At 39.7% G+C, this 9,331-nt stretch overlaps 1 protein-coding gene across 1 annotated transcript; it reads left to right on the top strand.

Annotated features, from left to right (window-relative positions):
- Positions 1-7,542: 7,542 nt before the first annotated feature.
- LOC126245686 (paramyosin-like) lies at positions 7,543-8,715 on the top strand. Its single transcript, XM_049948340.1, has one exon. It carries the CDS (start codon positions 7,543-7,545, stop codon positions 8,713-8,715), a length of 1,173 nt encoding a protein of 390 aa, XP_049804297.1.
- Positions 8,716-9,331: the final 616 nt, after the last annotated feature.

The following is a 9,331-nucleotide window of genomic DNA, read 5'->3' as shown; positions in this document are numbered from 1 at the left end:
TGAACATCGACTCTTCGGTCGGAAAATGTTTAGACAAATTTTTAATATGTGTTACGTGGCCGTCAGTGATAAACCATTGCTCGCAGACCCGTTGGACAATTTGCGTTGGTACGCCAACGAGCCATGCAACTTCATTCACAGTGCGGTGATGAGTATGCTTGAACAAGATAGCTTTTCTCTGCCAGTCTCATATCTTCACGTCGACCCAGTTACTGCACTGATTCCATAGAACTGACTAGCCCATAGACATCATTATACTGACATTACGTAAGCCAGCGTTAGAGAGTCACATGGCCGTCAAGTATCACCAACTACAGCGCTACAAACCGCCATGTGTGATCTTTTAACGAGAGGATCAATCTTTGTCAGGTGAGCTTATGTTTCGTTTGTTCTGCACCCTTATTGAGTTTTGTCTTAAAGTATAAATATGATCTGTTTCTAAAGTTTTACAATAGATTCCTCGGTTCTGTCTCAGCACACATCCGTATGGTTGCCAAGTAGGCCATTATTCCAAACTGAGTAGAAACTGATCAAAAATGTCAGAAATAATGACAGTGTACATGCACCTACTGTTTTTGAATTGCTTTAGGCATACACTACGAAAACGAGCTTCAGAACATGCAACGTCTCTGTAAACGTATAGTAAATTTCTAATAGGAAACAAAGTCTCCTGGAAGAGGAAATAGTTAGTGCTATCCCATGTCCCTGTTTCTATTGGATTAGAGCATTTCGTTGCACACATATTTTGTATAATGCAGATTGCGTCAGTCACTGATTCACGCTCTTCTGGTTGCGGTGTTATTCCTAAAAAAGTTAGTCGCAAAATGAAAATTTTATAATACATTTTTCGTAATTCTTTCACGGTAGCAAACAGTGTCACAATTTTCTCTGTTCGATCACACCCAAACAGTAAAACAGAATATGCGGAGTCCGAAATCAAGGTTGTGAGACATTATTGTCTAGGACTAAAGAGAAAAAAAAAGTTCGATACTCCATGAGGGAAATGATTTCTAGCAGGGAGTGTAAGTGTTGGGCTTAAGTGTAACTGTTCGATGTAGATGAGGGGATGAGTATAGTTCCATGTTTGTATTGATGACGACGACGAAAGAGAAACGCATTGTTGCCACAGAGGCACCCCTCTCAAATAGCATGCCTTCTCTGTCGCACAAATCACCACAGCACTGTTTAACTCCGGTAGAAAGTATACAAGATTTTGGATTTAACCAACATACTGGTACACGTCTGATGATTACGAACTGTAAGCCAACACGTATCAAATAGTAGTGAGGAGATATTTATTTTACCCTCACCAATTTCGAACATCCGGTCGGCTCGAGTTCGACTAAAAGATCGAACATCAGAACCTTTTTTAATATTGAATATTTTAGTAGAAAACACATTAATGATGAGACAAGAAGTTACGATGCATTTATTGTTTTAAAAAACAGAAAAAATTAACATGTCCAAAACTATTTTCACGCAATTATAGGCAAACAAAACAACACATGCATTAAAAGGGTTAGCATGTAATTAAATAAAACTAACTTTCTCGCAAAACAGTTGCTTATCGTTGTAAAATGTTCCCGGAATATTCTTGTTTCTGGACGACTGTTCAGCAGTTTCAAGGCAATGCTACAGAGTTGAGGGTCATTCCTGACGTTCAATGTTCAGTGCACAGTAATGTATCACTCAATGATGATGCCATTTCGTATTATGTGACGAAGCTTTGCATTTCGTAGGAAAGGGGAAACAAGCACTCATCTCTAAATGTTTTATGAGACAGCTGCCATTTTTGAGTCTGTATCTGCGTAACGTCTCACCCAAATTTGTCGTAATATTAAGCCTTTCCTGGTGATCATATTCAACATACAACAAATGTTGCTTCTCTACTGTTCGTCAGACAAGTTGGTTTGTGTGCGAGCATCCATATTTCTATGTTTTTTTTATATAAGTATTTTCGTAGTTTCTGTGGTCTTATTATCTTCTTACATGTTGTTTGGATTTGTTGGACCGCTAATTACTAGTTTTCGGAGTAGAAATGCCAATATTTTACTTAATTACTAGTTTTCGGAGTAGAAATGCCAATATTTTACTTGTGTTGTCGCGTCTACATGTATGGATTCAAGTATTGACACTATTGCACGAAACACAGGCGTTGGTGCTACGGATTTTATGCAGTTTTTCATTTATCGGTAATTTGTCATCGACGATGACATTATTTGCATTAATGGAAAAACAGTCAATTAAAATATTTTTCCACGACTTCATGCAGGCATGTTAGGTAAAAAGTATTGTGCCCTTTTGCTCGTGGACGAGACAAAAGGTACAAGTTTCAACGAGTGTATTAATTTACTCGTTGTAACGGAAAAGTTTGGTAGTGGTATCCGCGCCGTCATCAAGATGCCAGTGACGACCCCAAATACATTTATCTTGGTTTGCGTTTGAGAATAAACGATCCTGGTAATTTTTTTAAGGTTGCCGTTTCGCATACTGGGCTTGCTGCAACATCCGCTGACGCTGCGTCATTGATGAATTACTCTCGGAAAAAAATAGTAGCAATGTGAATGACAGAATAATTGAACTCGAGATTGAAATGCTTAAGGCAATCACTTTTCTGCAGAATTAGTTTCCAGCAGAAGATGAATCAAGAAATGAAACGCACTCAGCTAGTATAAAGGCGTGAGTTCATTAGCAAATAACTTCCGAAAGTAACTTCAGCAAGTGATTCCTGAGCTGATTACGTTGGAACAAAAACTTGTACAAGTTTATTTTTGCAAGTCACTTTGGAAAGTTAATTTCAGGAGCTTGCTCCAAGTACAGTACTTGCAGAAGTGTTCCCAATAGAGCTGTGTCGTAAGATAGGCAAGTAGAAGGTTTACAGTGTCTTGGTTAAAAATAGTTTTCTCATTGTTATTATCGAAGTACAGTCTTTAGAAAAATCAAAATCAACAGAAAAGTAAATGATTGGGTGGAGGAATGGACACAGAAAAGTGCAAATTTAAGTTACCAACAAATACTACTGAATGAAATAAAATCAAAGGACTTTACTCAAATTAAGAACTTTTTGAGAAAGTTGTATGCTAGTTTCGAGCATCTCTTTTCTGTTGTACAATGTAATATTCGAAAACAGGACAGAAAAATGCGGCAACCTATATCACTAAGAGATTACCTTTTAATTACTCTTCGACTTATTGCAAAAAGTATTTATCACTTTTTTTAAAAAAATGTAATGCATTAATTTTTTCTAACATTAAAAAATCAGCTAAAATTTCAAGACGTCTATATGGGCATTCTACTTTTCCTTCTGGTGAAACAGAACACCGGCAAATTGTCGCACTTCCTTGGCTGCAGTGGCCAATTATATGTATGTTTAGAGTTCCAATGGTACATTTATTTCAGCCCATCGGTCTTTGTGTCATTCTCCATTTCGACTTTGAGATTTTCGTACCGGTGTTGAACACGCAAAACGTTTGCAAGTTTGAGAAAAATTTCCAGCAACTGGCAAGTTCGGCAAGTACTTGCAGCAAGATGCAAGAAACTGTTCCCGCCGTAAAAGTTACTTACCACCCTCATTCAACCGCCATGCCTGATGCAGCAATAAGAACGAAACGTTCCATTAGAGAAGAACGAAATGTATCCCGTCAGAAGCTGCAATAACTACGAAAACAAAGAGTGTCTTAACAATATTTTCAGATCTATTACCGACAGACAGAAGAGGGCGTATAGATGGAAAGAGTACACTGAACACTTTTATGAGGTGGAAGAAGAAATTGGGGTCGATACGGAAGACATAGGTGACCCAGTATCAAAGTCAGAATTTAAAAAGGAACTGGTTCAAATAAAGCAGAAGTGAGAGACAAATTCCCTCGGAATTTCTAAAATAGAGGGGGAGGTGGCAACCAAACGACTATTCAAGCTGATGTGTGAGATCAGTGGGATTGGCGACAAACCATCACACTTTCGGAAAAAACATCATCTATACAATTCCGAAGATAACAAGGGCAGATAATGCGTGAACTATTGCACATTTAGCTGAGGACATGATGCATCCAAGCTGCTATCAACGATAATATACAGAAGAATGGAAGAGAAAATTGATGATGTGTTAGATGACGATCAGGTTGGTTTAGGAAAGGTATGGGCACCACAGTGGCAGTTCTGATGCACGTGATAATGGAGGCAACTGAAGAAAAATCGAGACACGTTCAGTGGATATCTCGGCCTAGAAAAAAAAGCATTTAACTGTGTAAAATGATACCAGATGTTTGAAATTCTAAGAAGAATAGGAATAAGTTATAGGGAAAGACTGGAAATATAAAATATGTACAAGAAACAAGAGGGAACAATGACACTGGAAGACCAAACACGATATGCCTAGATTAAAAAGGTTGTAAGACAGCGTTGCAGTCTTTTGTTCCTACTCTTCAGTCTACACATCGAAGAAGCAATGACGGAAATCAAAGAAAGGTTCAAGAATAGCATTAAAATTCAGGGTGAAAGGATATGAACGACAAGATTCGCTGTCCCTAGTGAAAGTTAAGAAGAATTACAAGAGCTGTTGAATATAATGAACAGTCTAATGAGTACAGAATAGGGATTGGGACTAGGAATAAACCGGAAAAAATCTGAAGTAATGAGAAGTAGCAGAAATGAGAATAGCGAGAAGCTTAACATTAAAAGTGGTGATCACGAAGTAGACAAAGTTAAGGAATTCCGCTACCTTGTAAGCAAAGTAAAACATGACGGACGGAGCAAGGAGGACATAAAAAACGGAGAAATACGGGCGAAAACTGTTTTCCTGGCCCCCCAAAAAAAGTCTACTAATATCAAACGTAGGCCTTAATTTGAAGATGGTAGTGAATCAAGGACTATGGGATAAACGGAACAGAGGACAATCGAAGCGTTAGAGATGTGGTGCTACAGAAGAATGTTGAAAATTAGGCGGACTTATTAGATATAAGGAGTTTCTCCGCAGAATCGCGAAGAAGCAAATATGTGGAGAACAGTGACAAGGAAAAAGGCACAGGGTGACAGGACATGTGTTAATACATCAGGAAATAATCTACATGACACTGGAGGGAACTGTAGAGGGTAAAAACTGTAGAGGAAGAGAGAGTTGAATACATCCGACAAATAATTGGGGACATAGGGTGCAAGTGCTACTCTGAGATGAAGAATTTAGCAAAAGAGAGGAATTCGTGGAAGGCCGCTCCAATCCAGTCAGAAAAGACTGAATCTACTCACAACAGAACGATCAAAGGCGTAAATCTGTTTAGGGTGACAGAAATGAAGAACAAATACATTTATTGGGAGTCAGTCACGAGTAGTTTCTCAACGCAGAAGTATAGGAAGCCTAGCCTAACTTATGGAGGTTGTAAGGGGTCCATAGGCCCTTACTGTAAGTTTGCACTCGGCACAGGTCGACAGAGCAAACAATCGATAGTGTCAGGTTGCGAGAGCGAGTGTGAGTTGAAGTCAGTTCCCTGGTTGCGGGCCGAGCGGGTGGAGGCCTGTTGATATAATGCAAGGCTGTACCGACAAAGGGAGTGGCCATCGCCGCGGTTTAACCCCTTTGTGTTAGAATAATACGGGAAAGTGAAGAAGTTTAATTACGAGAGTGATCAGTGATATTTCTGAGCCGATATTTGTTGTTTCGCATCTACCGCGCCGGCATCATTTGGATTGCAGTGTTGGATTGCAGTGTTGGATTGCAGTGATTGAATTTGCGTGTGACAATAATGAATAACGAAGAGGCCTGTGCTGAGATTAGCCGTTGTTAAATATGTATGACGAAGGCAGTGGCTGTCTCCTTTTTCTTGTGTTTTTGAGACGAATATAGGTCTTGATTAGTGAATCTATGTTGTTGTTCCTCTTGGTACCGGACATTTCATTATTACAGCATCTGAGAAGGACAAAATGGAATGTAACAACTCCGTAGCAGTCAAATCCGATTACTAGCCCCATTAGGTACACGGTCACATTAATTAATTATTATTTGGGCTGCTATCAGATCCCGATCGAGCGGGATACATAAAAGCGGAGTGTTACACCCTTGGCTTACCGTGAAAGGACAAGTGCAATTTTCGGACGAATCGTAAAGAACAATAGGTAGTTTTATCTTGCTTAACGCGATAAAATATTTTTCAATGTTGGATCGGGACAGAGCATAAACTTTAAAATCGCGACAAGAATCAGTGCATTTTTGAACAATACGAAGTAATAATATCTTACGATTGTGACTAAACTTTTTCCTTGCCATATTAGATAAGAATAATAATGTCAATAAACTGTGTTATAATGTGCAAATGCGTAAATCCGCGCGAAAAACTGTGAAAAGTGAACGCCAAAGAAAGACACGTGTGAACATTACAACAGCAAAACGAACTAAGGATTCGTCACGAAAGCTTTACAGAAGTGTTTAATAGTAATATTGTGACTGGAATTGCTTTTTAAATAGTGAAAATCGGACAGCTTCATGTGGACCTATAAACTGTTATGCGGACGACAATTTGTGTGGCGACGCAATTGTTGAGTGACGTCACGCAGACCCGTGTAGCAGTTGCGCCAAATAGCTTCGATCTGCGAGGTGATTTCACACGTCATCCCAACTACCTGTGCAAGGAGTAGTGCAAGCACAGACGCAAAACACTGACGGTCTTCAGCGCGACTTCGAGACACTGAGCGCCGACCCAGCATCTAGCGGCCGAACTACAAACTACGCCCGCCTGCAGCGCCACGGAGCGGTCGACGGAGAACTACGACGTCTCGCCGCAGATCTTCAGCGTGACTTCACACGGCTCCGGCGGCAGTACAGCGCCACGCCTACTTCAAACGTCAAAACATCGCGACTCGTGGTAACGTCAGTTGGTGAGTGAAGACGACTGGTTGACATAACATTAAGTTGTAGTGTGCACTCTTCGCGGTAAATAAACGTTTGTAAATGGAATTTCGCATTAGGAAAAGTGCCCAATTACAGTAATTTCCGAAAAGTTTGCGAAACATACTCTGAAATATAGCATACTTATTTATGCATACTGCGTTGTCTAAATGGTAATTATACAGATATGCTCATTGTTTTTGGAGATTTTACATTTATAGATTTTATGAGTGGTGTGATTTATCTTATTCAGAACATTTTATATAAACTGTGTATGCGGAAATTGTTATTTGAAATTATTAGGTTTTGAGAGTCATTATGTTCATTACTTATGCATGTTGTATCAATTTGGGATTAACTGAAGATACTGCAGGTACTGTTTGATTAGTTTCATGGTAATTGGGAGTGTTTTGGGTTACTAGAGGTTATTTTATATTACTTGCCTGTGCATCAAAAATAAACCAAACATGTCTACTGAAGATAAGCAGGTTTGTGAGGCAGTAGTTGAAAGGAAAGGGATAGGACAGGAATACAGAGATGATTCAGGAATCAGTGATTATGGATTGTCATTAGGAAGCCCATCAGCACATTCAACTAGTTATCCCAAGACACCGGGACAAACGACGAGAGCTAGGCCAGTTTCAGAGGATGCCGATAGGTGGTTGATGTTGGTAGACTTGATAAAGAAGACTAACGAATCACTAAAGGGTTTACAAGAAAGTAACGCATCATTAGAGAAGGGTTCACAAGAAACAAGAGAATCACTAAAGGTTTTACAAGAAAATAACGCATCATTAGAGAAAGGTCTCAGAGAATCATTAAAGGAAGATTTACGAGAATCATTAGAGAAGGGTTTACAAGAAACAAGAGAATCACTAAAGGAATATTTACAAGAAGCTAGAGAAAGGGACGAAATATTCCGCAAATCATTAAAGGAAGATTTACAAGAAACTATAGCACAAGAGATCAAAACATCGTACATGGAGATGGAATGTAATCTGAAGAAGGAAATGCAGGAGTTACCAGAACGACTGAAGATGAACATCGGCGAGAGAGAGAGTAAGCTACAGAAGAATATAGACCAAGTCCAGGGAGACGTGGAGAAGATGGAAGGAAAGTTAACAAGGAAGATAGAAGACAATATTGAAGAAACTAAAGCCGAATTGGGAGAAAGGATCACCGAGGTGACGCAGATGCAGAAACAATGCAACGATGCGTTTAAGGGGATAGGAGATAGGCAAAACCAACTGCCTGTCAATCTGAGAAATGCTATAGCCGTGCAGCGAGAAGAGGATAACCAGAGGGTTGCAATGGAAGGTGAGGCCTTCACTTGGGGAGTCAGGAAGAAGGAAGGGACTACTAGTTATGATCAGTTTGAAGAGGAATTCTTGAAGAAATACTGGTCCAAAAGTCATCAGTGTGCGGCAATTGAGGACCTACTCCACCGCAAGTCACTTAGTACATGGAGAGGAACGTTGAGAGAGTTTGCCGAACATTTGTGGGAACTGAACGAGACCTTAGAACAACCCCTGAGTAATGACGTAATGGTATCTGCGATAAAAAGAAGATTGAATCAGAGAATGCAAGAAACTGTATCTGGGAGCCTAATTAAAGATAGGGAAGCCTTGATGGAGATACTGGAGCAGTTGGAATCTGTTCGATCACAGGAACACCATCAAGCTAATGATCGAAACCGAGAGGGAAGTAATGACCCAAGGAATCCTTTTAATCATTCGTCTGATTATAGAGGAAGAGGCGGAGGGACCGGAAAACTGAATGACCCTCCAGGTGAGGTCCGGTCAAGAGTGAGAGCTACAAGGACCCAACAAACCTACTAAGATATATTTAGGACATTTAGTTGTTGAATGGACATTTGAAAAAGGGGAATGTTTATTTACATTGTATTTTCTGATGTATTATAATTAGAACTTCATATTTCATATCGACGATTACCTGAGAATGAGTGTAAAACCTGTAGCAACTTATTTGTAGTATAATAATTCATATGTCACGTGTTCAAGTAATAATTTTTGATTGTATGTTGTGTGTTTCATTCAATATTGGACTATAGAGGACTATTGCTGTTTGATATAAAAAATTGTAATTTGGACAATGCCATGTTTATGAGATGTAATAACCTTTTTGTAGAAATTATTGTGGAGGCAGCCTACTACCGGAGTCGAGGGATTATTTGGTGAATTGTAATTTCATTAATTATTTACACTATGTGTTTTGTTCAGATGTAGCAATGTCTAATTCCCTTGCCGATTCTTTTACGCCAGTGGCTCCAAAGAAGTTTTCGAGGGCGGGGATGTAAGGGGTCCGTAGGCCCTTACTGTAAGTTTGCACTCGGCACAGGTCGACAGAGCAAACAATCGATAGTGTCGGGTTGCGAGAGCGAGTGTGAGTTGAAGTCAGTTCCCTGGTTGCGGGCCGAGCGGGTGGAGGCCTGTT

This window comes from Schistocerca nitens, chromosome 1, assembly GCF_023898315.1.
Source record: "Schistocerca nitens isolate TAMUIC-IGC-003100 chromosome 1, iqSchNite1.1, whole genome shotgun sequence".
Lineage (NCBI taxonomy): Eukaryota > Metazoa > Arthropoda > Insecta > Orthoptera > Acrididae > Schistocerca > Schistocerca nitens.
This window is presented reverse-complemented; position numbering and strand designations above follow the sequence as displayed.